Genomic DNA, 16,984 nt, shown 5'->3' with positions numbered 1-16,984 from the left:
AGAGCAGTATTAGGAGTAGTATTGGGGTTAGTAGTAGAGCAGTATTGGGGGTAGTAGAGGACACACACACAGTAACAGGCACACACTGACACCAAAGTGGGCACCAGCTCCATGTTTCCGGTGCTTGGAGGACTCTCTTCCCGTTTTGTGGGTGTGTTGTGGCGGACCCTCCGGGTGCAGGCTGGGGGCGATCGTGCGTGTAGGTAGGCGGGGGCGGCCGTGTTCGTGCGGTCCCACTTTGACCTGCAGGAGGAGCAGCTTGCCCGGATTGCCACTGCTCCCCCTGCAGGTCGGAGGGCTTTTTTTTTTTTTTCTTTTCTTTGAAAAGCGAATTTACAATTTTCAAAGAAATTGAAATCAATTCTCAAAATCTAGGCAAATTAATTTGATTAATCGCCCAGCCCTACTTCCTATGTGGTCTCACTATTTTACCGTATTTATTTGCAGAGAGTTGGCGGCAGTATGAGGCCTTGGAAGCAGGTGTACGTCATCTTACGCAACAACTCCTTATATCTGCACAAGGACAAGAAGGATCAGTCCGGACATTTATCGTCTCAGTCTGAAGAAGAGCAGCCCATAAACATTACAGGGTGTTTAGCCGATATATCCTACAGCGAAACCAAGAGGAAAAACGTGTTTCGCGTTACAACTTCCAACCGGGAATATCTCTTCCAAGCTGAAGACCGAGATGAAATGTTGGCCTGGATCAACGCTATTCGGGATAACGGCAACCAGAATGATGAGGTGTGTGAACTAGAAGTTCTATACCATAAGTCAGTAGAGAAGTTTTATCATTATGGCGTAAAGTGAAACTGGCTCAGTTGCCCCTAGCAACCAATCAGATTCCACCTCTCATTCTTCACAGATTCTTTGGAAAATGAAAGGTGGAATCTGATTGGTTGCTAGGGGCAACTGAGACCGTTTCACTTTACACCATGTTTGATAAATCTCCCCCACTGACTGTGTTTCCCAACCTGCGGGTGCCCAACTACTGCAAAACTGCAACTCCCATCATGCCCGGACAGCCAAAGGCTGTCAGGGCATGATGGGAGTTGCAGTTTTCCAGCAGCTGGGGACCCACAGGTTGAGGAACATAGTTTTTGAGTGAATTACCATGTCTCTCCTCCATTTAGGAAACTAACCAGGCAAGCAGAGACCTCATAGAAGAACAACGAAAGCGCAAGGATTACAACGCAGCAATGAAGTAAGTGAACTCATGCCAAGGACTGATTTTGTTTTTGTTATAGTTCAAGGAAAAATACACAAAGTATAAGACTAAGTCACCAATTTTTCTTTTTCATTCTATATCAGATCCTCAAGCAACAAAAATGAACCATCTCCGAAACCTTCCCGGCAGCCCCTCACTATACCAAATATCCGCAGCACCAGGACGGACTCCAAACTGCAGAGTCCGCACTCCCCCAAGCAGGATTTGGAGCGAAAACTGCTCAGTAAAGGTACATAACCACCATATACATGCATCTTTATTGTTTTAAAGGGGTTATCCAGCCTTCCAAAAACATGGCCACTTTCTTCCACAGACTCTTGTCTCCAGTTTGCAAATCCGTTCCATTGAAGTGAATGGAGCTTAACTGCAAACCACACCTGAACTAGAGACAAGAGTCGTGTTGTTTCTGGAAGAAAGTGGACGTGTTTTTCAAATGCTGATGAACTTCTTTACCTCGACTGTGCTATATACATAGCATTCTGAATTTTAGGAGGATTGTATAAGAGGTTTGTTTTCCCCTCCCCAAAAAAAGTGTTTCTCTTGTCTATGGAATATTAGTTTTGCAGCTCATTCATTTGAGCTGCAATATCATACGCAACCAATGGACAAGAGGGGCGCTACGTCAGCAGAGGAATCTTTTACTATATTCATGGAGTGTATAAAATGTTTGACTGATTGCGGAAAGATAGTGTGAAGTGTCACTTAACAAAACTTTTGAGACCCGTGAAAAGTTTTGAACATACCAGAGGAGATTTATCAAACGTGGTGTAAAGTGAAACTGGCTCAGTTGCCCCTAGCAACCAATCAGATTCCACCTTTCATTCCTCACAGACTCTTTGGAAAAAGAAAGGTGGCATTTCCCCCACTGTGTTCACAGAGGATTTTACACTGCGAGTTTTACATTGAAATCCGCTGTGATACTGATTTCTCTTGGAAGTCTATGGCACTCCATTCCCGCGGCGGATTTTCATTCTGCTTCAGGAATATAGTACCATAGCCTTGTAAAGGTTAACTATTTAGCTGTTGTGACAGCCCATGTTTTCCTGGCGCACTCCTGCTTGCTTCTCCGGGTTCTCTCTTCCCAGCCAATCACTATGCATTCCCACCACAGTCAGTGATTGGCTGAGCGGGCAGTCACTGAGCAGGGAGCCTGGAGAAGCTAGCAGGAGGGTGGTGGGGGAATGAGGACAGGTAAGCATAATGCTTTTTTTTTGTTTTCCCTTGATGTCAGAGAAGCTAAATAGTTAAGTTTTACAAGGATATGGCACTATATTCTGGTATCCCCACTGTGATGTGAATTTACTGTAAGATCAATCTTGTGTGTGCTAAGAGTCCACCTCTGTGACATAGCCCGCTGCTGACTCACTAATACCTGCTAAGCTTATGACTCATTCATAGACAGGTTGGTTTACAAGGTTGTTAAGTTCACAATTTTTTTACTTTTTTTTTTTTTCCCCAGATGAGACCAGTCCACCTAAAGACAAAGGAACATGGAGGCGAGGCATTAATAACATTATGAGAAAGAAGAAGGCGACGGGCGGTGGTACCTTTGGCGTTCGTCTCGATGACTGCCCGCCTGCCCAAACCAACAAAGTAAATAGAGTCTCTTCTCTCCTGCATACAGTACTCCTCAGTGGTGACCGCTCAGCTTAATGCCGTTTTTTGCTCTGTTTTCAGTATGTACCTCTGATTGTGGATATATGCTGTAAACTGGTAGAAGAGCGAGGCCTGGAGAATACAGGGATATACAGAGTTCCCGGTAATAATGCCGCCATTGCCAGCATGCAGGAAGAGCTCAACAAGGGATTCACGGACATTGATCTGGAGGATGATGTATGCTTACCAACCCCTGTTCTGCCCTTAATATAGTATAGAAGCGTGAATGCATATTTTTAACGTGGCTTTTTTTTTGTTTATACTATAGAAATGGCGGGACTTGAACGTCATAAGCAGTCTACTGAAGTCGTTTTTCCGTAAGCTTCCAGAGCCGCTGTTTACTAATGGTAAGAAACGTGATGCCATTATTGAACAAAGACGCCCACTTTCTGTTTGTTCTGTTGGGCTCTTTGGCCCGTATAGAGGAGTGGTCCTAATTTCTATGTTTTTAACAGCATTTAGTTTAATGCTTTATGGCAGGGATGGGGGGAAAACTTTAGCCCTCTAGGTGACAGCCTTTGGCTGTTCAGGCATGATGGTTATTGTAGTTTTGCAACAGCTCGAGGGCCCAGGGTTCTTGCTTTATGGCAGGGATGGGGAATCTTCAGCTAGAGAGCCCAAGGTCCCCGATCCCTGCTTTACAGCAAGCATCATGGCTATGGATATAAATAGCTGATTGGCAGGAGTGCTGGGAATCGGGTCCCCACTGATCTAATAATGATGACCTATCCTCTCCATAACCCCTTTAATTCTATAGTTGCCAGTGAGTAATCGGTTTGTGAGTTCATGGTGTTTGCCTCTGGAAGACGTCCAAAGGGTTGTACACCGAGTTTTCAGCTCTTGACCTTTTTAAGCAGCAATTACAGCGAGCACTTGAGTGCAGTTTGGTTGCGTTTCTTAATGGTGACAAGTGTAAGTCACGCTATTCACGCCTAGCTAGACTGTGCCAGTATCCCAAAGAAATGCACTATTTTCTTACTACATTGCTCTTAAGTATGTCCACAAGCCATGAGCAATGCTGGAAGGTCGCTCAGTGATGGTCTTTTTTTATTTTCTTCTCAAACATCCTCAGACATCTTGGCCACTTTAAAGAGACTTTGTACCCACAATCTGCCCACTCCAAGCCACTTATACTTTCAGATAGCTGCTTTTAATCCAAGATCTGTCCTGGGGTCCGTTCGGCAGGTGATGCAGTTTGGCCTAAACAACAACTTTTAAACTTGCAGTCCTGTGTCAAACTGGCGTGGTCTAGAGTGTCTGTGCATTAGGCTGGCACAATCTCTCTGTCCCTCCCCCTTGCCCTCCTCATCATTAGGAATGCTCCAGGCAGGTATTCTCCTTTTCATCAGCTGTGTGAATACTGCACATGGGCTGGATCGTTAAGGCATCTGTGCAGTGTTCACTGCAGAGGAATAGGAAAATCCTGCCATTGGCATTCCTAATGATGAGGAGGGTAGGGAGGAGGGACGCAGGGGTGATGCAAGGTTAGGGCACAGATACTCTAGGCCACGGCCATTTGGCACAGGGCTGCAAGTTTAAAAGTTGTTTTTTAGGACAATAACTGGATCACCTGACGAACGGACCCCAGGACAGATCTTGGATTAAAATCAGCTATCCAAAGGTACAAACGGTTTTGTGGGGGTTGGGGGTCAGATTGTGGGTACAGAGTTGCTCAAAAGGGGTACTCTGGGGAAAATCTTTTTCTTACAAGTCAACTGGTTTCAGAAATTTATATAAATTTGTAATTTACTTCTATTTAAGAATCTCCAGTCTTCCAGTACTTATCAGCTGCTGTATATCCTGAAGGAAGGGGTGTATTCTTTCCAGTCTGACACAGTGCTCTCTGCTGCCACCTCTGTCCTTGTCAGGTGCTGTCCAGAGTAGTAGCAGACAACTAGCAAGTGTACAGCTTTTTTTCTGCTAACTAAATAAGAACTCCATAAGCTATAAGCTTTCTTTAATGGTGTAAATGAAAATTTATCAACTTTATAAATCTTTTCATATGCTGTTCAAAGTTTTTATCTTGCTGTTCAGGCCCCTGCTGATGGGAGAAGTGCACAGCTTAGTGCTTCACTCCACGGCTTGCTGCCTCATCCGCCTCGCTGCGGGAGATGGTCTCCTTAGACTTACAAAGCCCTTTTCTCTGCAGCAAGACAGGGAGAGAAGCACTCTGATGAGCTCTTCTCCAGATTTAGTCAGGGTCTGCAATCCCAAAGACTGCTAAATGTTACCATTGTCTATGCAGAAAAACAGAGCTTCAGGAGATATAAGGATATAAGCAGAACATGGACCTATGCTAACTGTGATGTAAATTTTGTTTTCAGAGAGATATAATGACTTCATTGAAGCAAACCGTAGAGAAGACCCAAAAGAAAGACTCATAACACTCAAGAGATTGGTAAGGCCCACACCATTTCTGTAGCCATAATAAGCATAAATCCCTATTACTAACACCTTATACAGGACCGTTTGTATTAGGCTGGTATCAGACCGGTGTAATACAGGGTAGATTGGGGAGATATGTGGCCAGGGTTCTAATGGGGGGCAGAAGCCCTCTCTCCACATATCTCCCCATTCAGGGGTGTCACTCAGACCACGCTCCTTACCAGGCTGTAAATATAAACAGTTCATTTTTTGTGTTTTAATCTGCTGCTCTCATTGTAATGTAATAAATTTCTCGGCACTCGCCAATCAGCTATGCTTGTAATATTTATTGCATCTTCAAAGATTAAAAACAAATGGTACAGGATGCAATAAATATTACAAGCATAGCTGATTGGTGAGTGCCGAGAAATGTATTACTATTGGTTACGGGGGACTGGTTCCTGAGTGCCGAACTAATCTCTGTTTGCTCTCATTGTATAGACAGTGATTTTCTATTTTTTTTATTTTCAGATCCTTGATCTACCAGAACATCACTATGAAACGCTCAAATTCCTTTGCACTCATTTGAAGACCGTGGCGGAAAATTCAGAAAAAAATAAGGTGACTATTCCAAGCCATTGTATAGGGTAAAAGTTTTGGTAAAGGAGTACTCAGGCTTTCCAGATTTGAACTAAACTAATTTTGCCAAAGGGGCTCTCTGCTGACCCCATAGAAAATCTCTACTGATCTGGACAGTTCCTAACATGGACAGAGGTGGCAGCAGAGAGCACTGTGTCAGACTGGAAAGAATACACTGATTCTGTATGACTTTGACACCAGTTGATTTGAAAGAAAAAAAAAAAATAGGAGTACCCCTTTAACATTGCACATTGAAATCGATGGGTATTGGTGGTCCTAGTAGAGGGTCTCTATAATTGAGTAGGTATTCCTATTTTTAGGCAGTAGTTGTAATTCTTCCTGTACTTGGATTGATATAATTTTTTCTATACTAGATGGAACCCAGGAACTTGGCCATTGTGTTCGGTCCAACTTTGGTCAGAACATCGGAGGACAACATGACGCACATGGTCACACACATGCCGGACCAGTACAAAATAGTGGAAACCCTTATTCAATGTGTAAGTGTCTCCATACATTCTCCTTGCATTCTATATGTTTTTGCTATGGTAACTTATGGTCACTTACATTATGTTCTTTCGTTTTTTTTTTTTTTACCCTTTAGCATGACTGGTTTTTCAGTGATGAGAGTGCAGATGAACCCATTGTAAGTATTGTTTCCAGTTTGCTTTTTTTTCTGTTAAGGAGGTGACTGGAAGACTGAGCAATAGTGTAGCCCTGGTACCGATGGAAAATCCTTAGCAGAATCCAGAATATCTGCACACCTGGTGTTTGTTTAAGATTGAGCAGAGCTGAGTTTTGTCATTTATGACTAAGGAACAGAGATGAGGCAACCTCAAGTCCAGTCGTTCAACATTTGAATACTGGTAGCTGAAAAAGTTGGATGCAGCCCTAGTGACTCCACAAAATCATGGGTTTGGCCTATGGCTGTATGATTGTTTTCCAGGCTGCCTTAGAGCTGCATCCAACTACTTTAACCACTGGTATTTTTAATGCCGAACAACTGGACACAAGTTGCGCTCATCTCTACTAAGAAATACTAAACACGTTACTGGCATTTGTAATAGCTCATCATAGCTCATTTCAAGTTATTGATCGCAGGAGGTCTCACTACTGAGACACGCTGTGATCAGGAGATATAGCTGAGGAGAGACCGCAGAGGCCGTGCCATCCACTCTCCGGCCACTTGCTAATTCCTACAGTAGCCTCATAGACTATAATGAGGCTAAACTGTCAGAATTAGCAAGTGGCCCAGTAGTGGATTGTGCTGCCACCGCGCTCTCTTCCCTGCTATATCTCCTGATCACAACGGGTCTCAGTAGTGAGACCTCCTGCGATCAATAACTTTTGACATGTCTGATATTTTTAGAGACTGATTTTTTTTTTTTAACAGCAATTGACCGCCTCAATGACAAAATCAGCTCTGCTGCGTTTATATTTATTTGCACTATAGTATATACAACACAGAGCTCTGATATTCGATCCACACTTACATTTTATGTCAATGGTTAGAACTATATTCACAGTATACACTGAGTAGTAGCCTCGCTAGGTTTCACATGCACCATACCTGGCATGGCCACTGAACAGCGCCGTCTGCTCCAGCAAACAGCTGATTGGCTGTGGTCCTTAAAAAAAACTATAAAACCCCTTTAAACGCATTAGGATTTTTAAGCTCCAAGCCTGTCATCTATTTGTTTTACTGAATGCTTCCACATAAAATAACAATTATGAAGCCCCTTTCCTTAGTGTTCAGTGTGCATGTCCTCTGTTGTTCCTGTTCAATGAAGAAATTACTGGAGAGAGCTTCCATATCCCTTGTCAAACAGGAACATACTGTGACCCCACAGTATTGACATGGGGAATAGTAACACTTGGGTAATAATTTATACATTTCCAAGAGGAATAACAGAGGAACGCACACTATATATATATATATATATATATATATATATATATATATATATATATATATATATATGTGTGCGTTCCTCTGTTATTCCTCTTGGAAATGTATAAATTATTACCCAAGTGTTACTATTCCCCATGTCAATACTGTGGGGTCACAGTATGTTCCTGTTTATACATATATATATAATATTAGATAGATAGATATATAACCTACATACAAATCGCAGCACTCGGTTCAATCCAGGCGGGTGCCAGCAAAAGTACCAGGATCCTCTGGTGCTTGACTAAATATATGACAAATGGTAGCGGCACTCCAGTTGCTTCGGTGAAAGTAAAGGTGATTTATTTATTCCATGAACAAAAACAACGCCGAAGCAACTGGAGTGCCACTACCATTTGTCATATAGATAGATATAGAATAAAGTCGGGAGAGCTGTCATGGCCTCTGTAAAAACCACCATGCTGCTATACCTATGCACAATGCCTGGGGTGCAGTGACGTCGGTTTTCTCTGCTGTGTTGTAGACTGGGAGTTGATATATATGTGTGATGATGTTGAAGAGATCTCTGTTTATTAACTATAGACAGCTGTACAGGAGGAAAGCACAGTAGAGTCTCAGCCAGTGCCAAACATAGATCATTTACTCAGCAACATTGGAAGGACCGGCTTGTCCCCCGGAGACGTATCAGGTAACTCTTGCCTGCGCAGACAGCCATATCCCGCAGGCTAGCCAGCACACTCGGCCTCTTCTCTTCTCCATAGGTTCTTATGAATGCTTCTTCAATCTTATTTTCCTGCTTTTATATCCCTTCAATCCTTCTGAAATCCCTATTAGACAATTCTGGATAATTTCACTCAAAGCAGAGGGGAAAAAAATTGTTTGCGATGAATGTCTGCCAATCTTTCCAAGTTGTTATCCTCATATGGATTCTTAATGGGGCACTGTCACTTTAAAAAAAAAAAAAAAAAAAAAAAAAAAAAGGTTTGAGTTAGGAGAAGTGCAGGAGATAGGAGAAGAGCGTGTTCTCCCCCAACTTGTGCCATGTAAACGAAATGGGACCATCTTGGCCGCCCAGATTGACGGGGAGGGAGGGAAGCACTCCTCTACACGCTTCTCTCCCTGTTTCTTCTAGTGATTGGTCTAACCCTGACTGAGCAAGACTTTTTCATGTCAAGTATTACTTTTAAGTGACAGCTGCACTTTAAGGTGGTGCTTAGATTTTTCAGTTAACCTGGTTCCCACCCTCTTAAAGGGACTGTACAGGATAAAAAAAAAATTTTCTTCCAGAAATAAGGTCATGTTTTCCCCATGGTCTGTTTCTGGTATTGCAGCTTATTCTCCTTTACTTACTGATCATCTGTGATATCAGACACCGTCCATGGGCAAGTGTGGTACTATTTCTGGAGGTGGTGTTTTAAATGATCCTGGACAATCCCTTTAAACGTCAGCCTGTACACCCCCCTATACACACACATTCTTTTTAGACGGTGGGATATCTGGCTTGCACAAAGGTTCTAGACATTTGGTTTTGGGTGGAATTATCCCTTTTATTATCCACCATTGGTTACGTCTGTTTTTCATTTTTTCCTGCGCTATATTCTCTGCACTTTCCGGGATACAATATATAGTTTTCTATTACTGCTTATCCTATAAATTATGACAATGCAAGTTTCATATGTTACTATGTAAATTCTGCGGGGTAATGTATGCATGGTTCTAAGAAACCGATCCAGGGTGTAAAGCAGTGTTGTATGGCTAAGGGAAAAAATAATGGAGGGAAACTATTAATCCAAATCTGGAGATTCCTGTCTAGTTTGTAAAAACAGCTGAATGTCCTCTATTAGTTAAAGCTTAGGAGGAATCCCTTCCTATTCATGTTGGGAATGTCCCATCTGAAATCACAGCGGGGCCTGATTTTCACCTAAAGTATAGCTTCGGGGAGTATAGATTCCCTTTGAGGAGATCCAGCTTGAAGGTATTCAGTCACACAGGCAATGCTGCATGGGAAAAATATGCAAATTAGCTCTTTTTTAAAGAGGAAACCTCTAGGTGGCGCTAGAGAGACAGTCTACCAGTCTCCTGGATGGGAGCTAGTTTACACAATGTTCATGTTACCTTAGTGTCTTCATGTTCTATAACAATTTTACTTAGTTTTGCTTTGAATGAGACAAGTGATTATGGGGGAGATTTCACACCTGGTGTAAAGTGAGACTGGCTCAGTTGCCCCTAGCAACCAATCAGATTCCACCTTTCATTTTCCAAAGAGTCTGTGAGGAATGAAAGGTGGAATCTTATTGGTTGCTAGGGGCAACTGAGCCAGTTTCACTTTAAACCAGTTTGATAAATCTCTCCCTATGTTCTTATATATACTATAATACTATCTATATATATATACATATACATATATAATTATATATATATATATTATACATACATACATACATATACATACAGGTGGTCCTCGACTTACGACGTTGATCCGTTCTTGCGCGGTGTCGTAAACCGAATTTCGACATAAGTCGGATCATACATTCATACAGTACTGTACCATAATAACAGTACTGTGCTGTAAACACTTAGCATACAGTAGGTGTTAGGATAGGCTAACACAGTACCCTACATAAGTATCAATCAGGTGGCATCAGCAGAGTCTGGCTTAGGTTTGGGAGCCATAATGCAGGGCGTTATAGCAGCCAGGAGACTCGTTTTTCTCAGTCTGGAACCTGTCACTGTATAGTATTGTACAGTACTGTACTGTATTCTTCCGCCACTGCACGTACTCGACTTACGACGGAACCGCGTAGGTCGGAACAAAGCGTCGTAACCACGAAACGTCGTAACTAGAGACAGTCGTAACCCGAGGACCACCTGTATATATTATATATAATATATTCCTGGCTCCCTACTCTTAGTCCTGTAGACCTTTAGGAGTTTTACCAGCTGTGTCTAGAGTAACATCCTAGCCCCATTTACCTGAAAGTGCATGAGCTGCAGTACCAGTGCTGCCCTTGGATAGAGGTGGCGCTGTTTGTAAGGAAAATAGTAGACTTTTCCTAGGGACCCCTTCAATTCTGAATTGGAGCAATATTCCCAGTCTTACAACACTGCTTTCAATCCTTCTACTCTTATTCCGATGTGTATGCCTCTCCTAAGCCCCGGCAGCCATTATGTAGACACCAGCAGCCTTCGGCTTATGAGCCTTAAATGAATGTTCATAAGACTGTAGGCCTCTGTCCACACAATGGCGGCCTCCTGTGAGAAGTGTGATTACTGCTATGATGTCATGTACTAAAGTTACTTTCCCTTCTGTCTTTCCACTTGCAACCTGTTCCTTGGCTAAGTACTAGTATCACAGGCGCTCTCAGCAAATATCCCCTACCTGCTGCTGCACTAACCAAGCATGTTATACTGCATAATAATATCCCTTTATAATACACAAGTCATACAATGTCGCATAGGAACCTCCTGTCATGGAGGCTCGTGATGTCATAGCTTAGAGAAGGCTGTGATGTCATCATGTCTCGAAAACTTGTGTATCATAAGGACTTACTGGCACTCCCTATTGTAAACTCTGAGACGTCACCTGGGATCTCCGTGACCCGTATAAAAGCATGTGGCCTACCACCCCTTGCTTTTATCCGTTTGCGGATGTCCTCGATGATAGATACGGTAGAGCGTGCGCTAACCCATATATCTCTACATAGATCTCGTTTATTTTTTATTTTTTTCCCTACCTTTTTACTGTACCAACATATCTATACTGATGTGTAAACAGGCGAAATGGGAGGAGTCTATCACACAGTGATGTCACTAGTGGACTCAATGATGTCACTTATGGACAGCTGGAACTGTAGGAAGAAGGAGGATTGCTGCCCTCATTGTAGCTGCCTTGTCTGCAGAAATCCCCGATTTTTGTGAATGGACTTTGAAAAATTTCCATATTTTTTTTTATATTTTTTTAAAAATAATTTAATTTATTTATTTTTCCTGAAATTTGAAATTTAAAGAGAACCTGCACTGTACAATTTTTTTTTTTTTTTTATACTGCTCAGAGTATTTTAAACAGATCAATGCTACTTTCTTAAAAGTCTTTCTGCCGTTTTCTTGTTATTTCTGAAGCAGACCCTGAGGAGAGCTAGCATGGTATGGTCTACTAGTCTTTTTAGTCACAAGCATTAGCCATGTGTCTATAAGGGGTGTGGCATGGGGCTTAGCTCTCGCATTATTATTTACCTACGTAGAAATTTTTTTACCATTCCAATTGACATTGTAGAACGTCCAGCTATAGCCCCCTTCTACTCTCTTTATTCTTGTCTAGCCTCAGTTTTCTTTCCCTATAACTGATTTGGTGTTCATTCCTCATTCCATGACAGCGGTAGCCCAGTCTAGTTACATATTCCCTCTATTTAATACCACAATTTCCTTTAGATCTGAAATCCAAAAATTTATTTTGAAAATCAAAAAATTAAAAATTAAAAATAAAAAAAAATAATAATTTGACATTTTTTAGATTTTTAGTCCCCTCCTCTCCCATGTCTTCAGCTATAAGGGATCTAGTTGTAGAGTAGCCTGTCTATTCAGTGTTATCTTGGAAACCTCCCGCTATAGCTCGGGGTCTTATATAAACATCAGTGTTTTTTATTTTTATTTATTTTTATCTGTTATTTTGAAGAACAGGGTTCCTTGCCATTCCTCTCATTGAGCTGGTTCTGCCTACAATTCACAGCATCCTTTCATGGCGGTGGCTTTCTGTGGTGAAGCTTGCATCTTCTGTGAGCTATGACTATCCCCTTTGTTTTCTTTGCTTTGACATTTTGTTCTGTGCTTGTCCTTTCCATGAAGCCTAGCATTATTTGTCGCCATTGAGTATCTCATTGATCGCCACTGACAGCTGTTTTTTTCTTTTTTTATAATTCGTTTTAACAGATTCCGCTACTAGTGACTCGGCAAAATCTAAGGTAAGTCTAGTCTATTATCTCCAGTGTAACAAAAAAAAAAATTTATTGGCACTTAAAAAAAAAAAACTTGTCACAGTGGACAAGTCAAAAGTTTTGATTAGTCTGTGTTCAGACCACTAGAAAGAACCAGGAGACACCTGACCGAGACAGACTCATTTCGGTAGCATCCAGGAGAGAAGTGCCCAGCTGTACTCTTCTTTCCCTACTTGTTTTAGCAATCAAAACTTTTGTCATGTCCCCCCCCCCCTGCATAGTCGTGAATGGCTGTATGACAAAAGAAAAAGGACTGTACTTGCCTCCTTCACTCTTCCGCCAGCCTCAGTCATGTTTATTATGCTCATGTAAATCAAGCCTTAAATAGGCACTGTTATTAAAGGGGTACTCCGGTGAAAATCTTTTTCTTTCACATCGACTGGTTTCGGAAAGTTATACAGATTTATCAACTACTTCTATTTAAAAATCTCCAGTCTTCCAGTACTTATCAGCTGCTGTATTTCCTGCAGGAAGTCTGACACAGTACTCTCTGCTGCCACCTCTGTCCATGTCAGGAACTGTCCAGAGCAGGGGCAGTTTTCTTCCGGGATTTGCTACTGCTCTGGACAGTTCCTGACATGGACAGAGGTGGCAGCAGAGAGCATACACCACTCCCTGCAAGACATACAGCAGCTGATAAGTATTGGATGGCTGGATATTTTTAAATAGAAGTAATTTTAAATAGAAGTAAATCTATATAACTTTCTGAAACCAGTTAATTTTAAAGGAAAACAGTTAATTTGATAGGTCATTAATTTTTTGAAGGGTCAGGGTCTATTTCGTATTCAGACCCCAAAAGTTCACAAGATTGATCCAAGAGAAATCTACACTTCCCCTGGTCCTTGACCTAGGACCAGGGTCTGACCAATCGCATATCAAATTTTTGGTATAATGGCTACATGACTTTTTGTCTTTTTTTGTGGGTTTTTTTAGAGTGGATTTTTCTTTATAGAGAGCATTTTAAAGATGGCAAGTTAACATTGAGTTTCTTAAATTTTCAGGGTTCTTGGGGATCTGGAAAAGATCAGTATAGCAGAGAGCTGCTAGTGTCCTCTATTTTTGCTGCTGCCAGTCGAAAGCGCAAGAAGCAAAAAGACAAGGCTCAACCAAGCAGTTCCGAGGACGAGCTGGACAATGTATTTTACAAAAGGGATCTCTCTCCTCAGTCCGAGAGTAGCAAATGTGAAACTCCAAAAACTATCAATGTGCCTCTAAAACCCAAAGCACTGACACTAAAAATAAATACAGAAAATATAAGCAAAAATGATCCGAATGCATGTGTGGATGTAAAACTCAGGAAGGACAGTACTCCTTCCGATGAGCCAACTACTCCCTTAAAACCCACTAGTTCTCCAGACATGAGACAAAGACTGACTGTACAGTCTGATGACAAAAAAATATTCCCTTCCCAGGAGAGCATGTCGGATTCAGGAACCGTTCTTAGCACTTCATCCCAGGCCTCCATGCATCGACCAAAACCTAAAATAATCATAAGCCCCGATGTAAGAAGCAATGATTTCCTGACTGCAGAAGTGAGCTCCATCACCTCCGATTACTCCACAACATCATCCACCTTGTACACAGTTGGGCTGGAACCAAACCTGATCAACCATGAGGTGCAGTCCGTAGCGGAAAGCAAAGGGGACGAGGCCGATGACGAAAGAAGTGAACTTATAAGCGAGGGCAGGCCAATGGAAACGGACAGCGAAACAGACTTTCCAATATATGGTTCAAGCAATGTATACGATAGGCAAAACCGGGGGAAGGTGGAAGACTTTTCTCGAAGGAACTCTGAAGGAAGTGCCAGCTGCACCGAGGGGAGCTCAACCCCGCGGATGGACAGCCGACGTTTTAGTTCTCATAAACTCATTGAATGTGATACTTTATCAAGGAAAAAATCTGTACGACAAAAGACGGACAGTGAATGTTCAACTGAAGGCAAAAACGATGACGCCCCAGCATCTTCTAACGTTGCGGAGGTGGTCAACAAAGGAATGCTTTCTGGAAACACAGACTTGTCAGGAAAAAGTGACCCAGAAAAGCATGAACTTGGGTGGAGGCTTAAAATAACGGACAGACTTAAACTGCGCCTTAAAGCTTCTGCCGACGACATGTTTGGAATAGGAAGTCAAAAAGCACATGCCAACGAAAACCGAAAGAAGAAGAATATTAGGAGGAGGCACACGCTAGGAGGGCAGAGAGACTTTGCTGAAATAAGTGTTATAAATTCTTGGAAAATCCATGAACCATCTCGCGGTACAGAGAATGAACTTTCCGCTGTTGATCGATTAAAACCAAAGTGTCCATCGCAAGACCTCTCCATCTCCGAGTGGCTCGCACGAGAGCGTTTACGCACTAGCACATCTGAACTCAGTACAGGGAACCTAGAAGAGTCTGCTTTACCGACCAGTAAGTTAGAGTCATCGACGCCAAATCCACCAACGCCATCTTCATCCCAAGTCAACTCTGCCACCTCCAATGACGGAACTGAAAATATCTCCGACTTGACCTCTCCACAGTCTAGTGATCAATTAAATGGGGAGAGCTACCAGAGCAAGAACAAAAGTAACTTTAGTCCCGCCGTTGATGCTCACCCACATAAGCTTTCTGGTACCCAGGTGGCGAGATCTACTTTCTACCAGTACCTATAAAGAACATTTTGTTAGAGTCCCACCGTAGGTGACTTGGGTCGATCTCGAAGTTGCCGATGGAACTTGTATTGTAGTCGGTGAGCTTAAAGCTTGCCTATATCATGAGTAAAAATTCCAATCTATATTGTTCTGTGCCTGAATTATTTTTTTATTTTTACTCGTCTGCAGCCTGTATGGGGGCTGAATTCACTCACAGGCCCTGTGGAAAGTCTTCAGAGCGGCCACCCCACCACAAACACCTTCTCAAATGGAAGTACTTACAAAGTTTGATCAAATCGTCTTTTCCGCTTCTCTCGATTGTGCATCATGGCTTCTGTAACCCAGGGTTTTCTTGTTAGCAGACATTCGCTGTGTAACATATGTAACAATGTCCCTATTTTCTGTTTTTTTTTTTTTTATAATTTTTTTTTTTTATTTAGTCACTAAGAAAAGTGCCTCATTTTGACTTCATCTGGTGTGCTTGGGTGCCATATTGTTACATGCTAATTGGAGAAACCTGTTGTGAACAGAGCGTTTTATCAGTTTCCAGATTTCATTAAATTTTACCGATTTTAACAGGTGGACTCAGCGCTTCCATTCGTTGTGCATTCCGGTAGATTCAAGTTTTTTATATACCAACTTTTAATACCGTTTTATGTGACTTGAATTTTTAATCTTTCTGTAAGATACAGTAATAACTTAATGTGTATAGAAATATATATATAAATATATATATTACATTGTGTATCTTTTCTTCAGATACCGGATTTGATATAAATGTTGTAAGATAGGCATGTAGATAGTATCGCCTGGGTGAAACTGGTTTCTTTCATTGAAAAGAGTATAATTCTGCATGACGATCTAATACCATCCTGTACATGCCTGTGTGCATACCCACTTAAACACTGGAAATAAAATTGTTTTGGTGATTTCTTTTTTTTTTTTTATATATTTATCGAATGCTAAATTGGAAATTAAAATTACCACGTTTTTGCCTCAAATAAGTTAAAAGGGGTTGTGCCATGATTAAATAGTAAAGGCTATGGAACATCTTTCCCCTGATTTTTATTTTATTGTTGGTTTGTTTACTGAATGCAAGATTAAGCAACTTTATATACTGACTCAGTTATAGGTTTCCTGCTATTTTGCTTCCTCTGACTGTGTTCAGGGGCGCCGCAATCATGAGGCGACCTGAATCGTCTGCCTCAGGCGGCGCCACTAGCTGTCACCATGGGGGCGGCATTCAGTGGCAGATTATAATATGAGCGGTTCGGGCGGCCGCCCACATTATAATCCGCCACTGACTGTACCCAGGGCCGCTTTAACCAGAGGGCACATGGTGCACGTGCACCGGGCCCACTGGTTAAAGGGCCCCCCCCCGAGCAGGCCGGCCGTTGCTATGTGCGACCAATGCGGTCGCACAGGGCTCCGGCCACCAGCCTGTCAGGGGGGAGCGCCATGGATGGGTAATCTACTTACCCCTCCATGGCGCCCCCTGCAGGGCCCCCCCGTCCGCCGCTGCCCCCGTCCGCTGCAGCTGCGGCGCTTCAGCGCTGCAGCAGCA

The 16,984-nt window shown here is 42.3% G+C and overlaps 1 protein-coding gene across 3 annotated transcripts in view; it reads left to right on the top strand.

Moving 5' to 3' along the window:
* Positions 1 to 16,349, top strand: part of ARHGAP21 (Rho GTPase activating protein 21) — a 117,977-nt gene extending 101,628 nt beyond the window's left edge. For all 3 annotated transcript variants that reach the window (XM_069959083.1, XM_069959085.1, XM_069959084.1), the window contains 13 exons: positions 448 to 744; positions 1,134 to 1,204; positions 1,312 to 1,457; positions 2,688 to 2,821; positions 2,906 to 3,061; positions 3,153 to 3,231; positions 5,209 to 5,282; positions 5,780 to 5,869; positions 6,262 to 6,387; positions 6,492 to 6,533; positions 8,382 to 8,487; positions 12,726 to 12,757; positions 13,792 to 16,349. In XM_069959083.1, coding sequence (XP_069815184.1) covers positions 448 to 744; positions 1,134 to 1,204; positions 1,312 to 1,457; positions 2,688 to 2,821; positions 2,906 to 3,061; positions 3,153 to 3,231; positions 5,209 to 5,282; positions 5,780 to 5,869; positions 6,262 to 6,387; positions 6,492 to 6,533; positions 8,382 to 8,487; positions 12,726 to 12,757; positions 13,792 to 15,441 — 3,003 coding nt within the window. In that variant the 3' untranslated portion in view covers positions 15,442 to 16,349. The remainder of the gene's footprint in view (positions 1 to 447; positions 745 to 1,133; positions 1,205 to 1,311; positions 1,458 to 2,687; positions 2,822 to 2,905; positions 3,062 to 3,152; positions 3,232 to 5,208; positions 5,283 to 5,779; positions 5,870 to 6,261; positions 6,388 to 6,491; positions 6,534 to 8,381; positions 8,488 to 12,725; positions 12,758 to 13,791) is intronic.
* Positions 16,350 to 16,984: the final 635 nt, after the last annotated feature.

The sequence above is a fragment of the Dendropsophus ebraccatus genome, chromosome 2 (assembly GCF_027789765.1).
Source record: "Dendropsophus ebraccatus isolate aDenEbr1 chromosome 2, aDenEbr1.pat, whole genome shotgun sequence".
Lineage (NCBI taxonomy): Eukaryota > Metazoa > Chordata > Amphibia > Anura > Hylidae > Dendropsophus > Dendropsophus ebraccatus.
The sequence above is the reverse complement of the archived record's forward strand: the minus strand, read 5'-3'. Positions and strand labels throughout refer to the sequence as shown.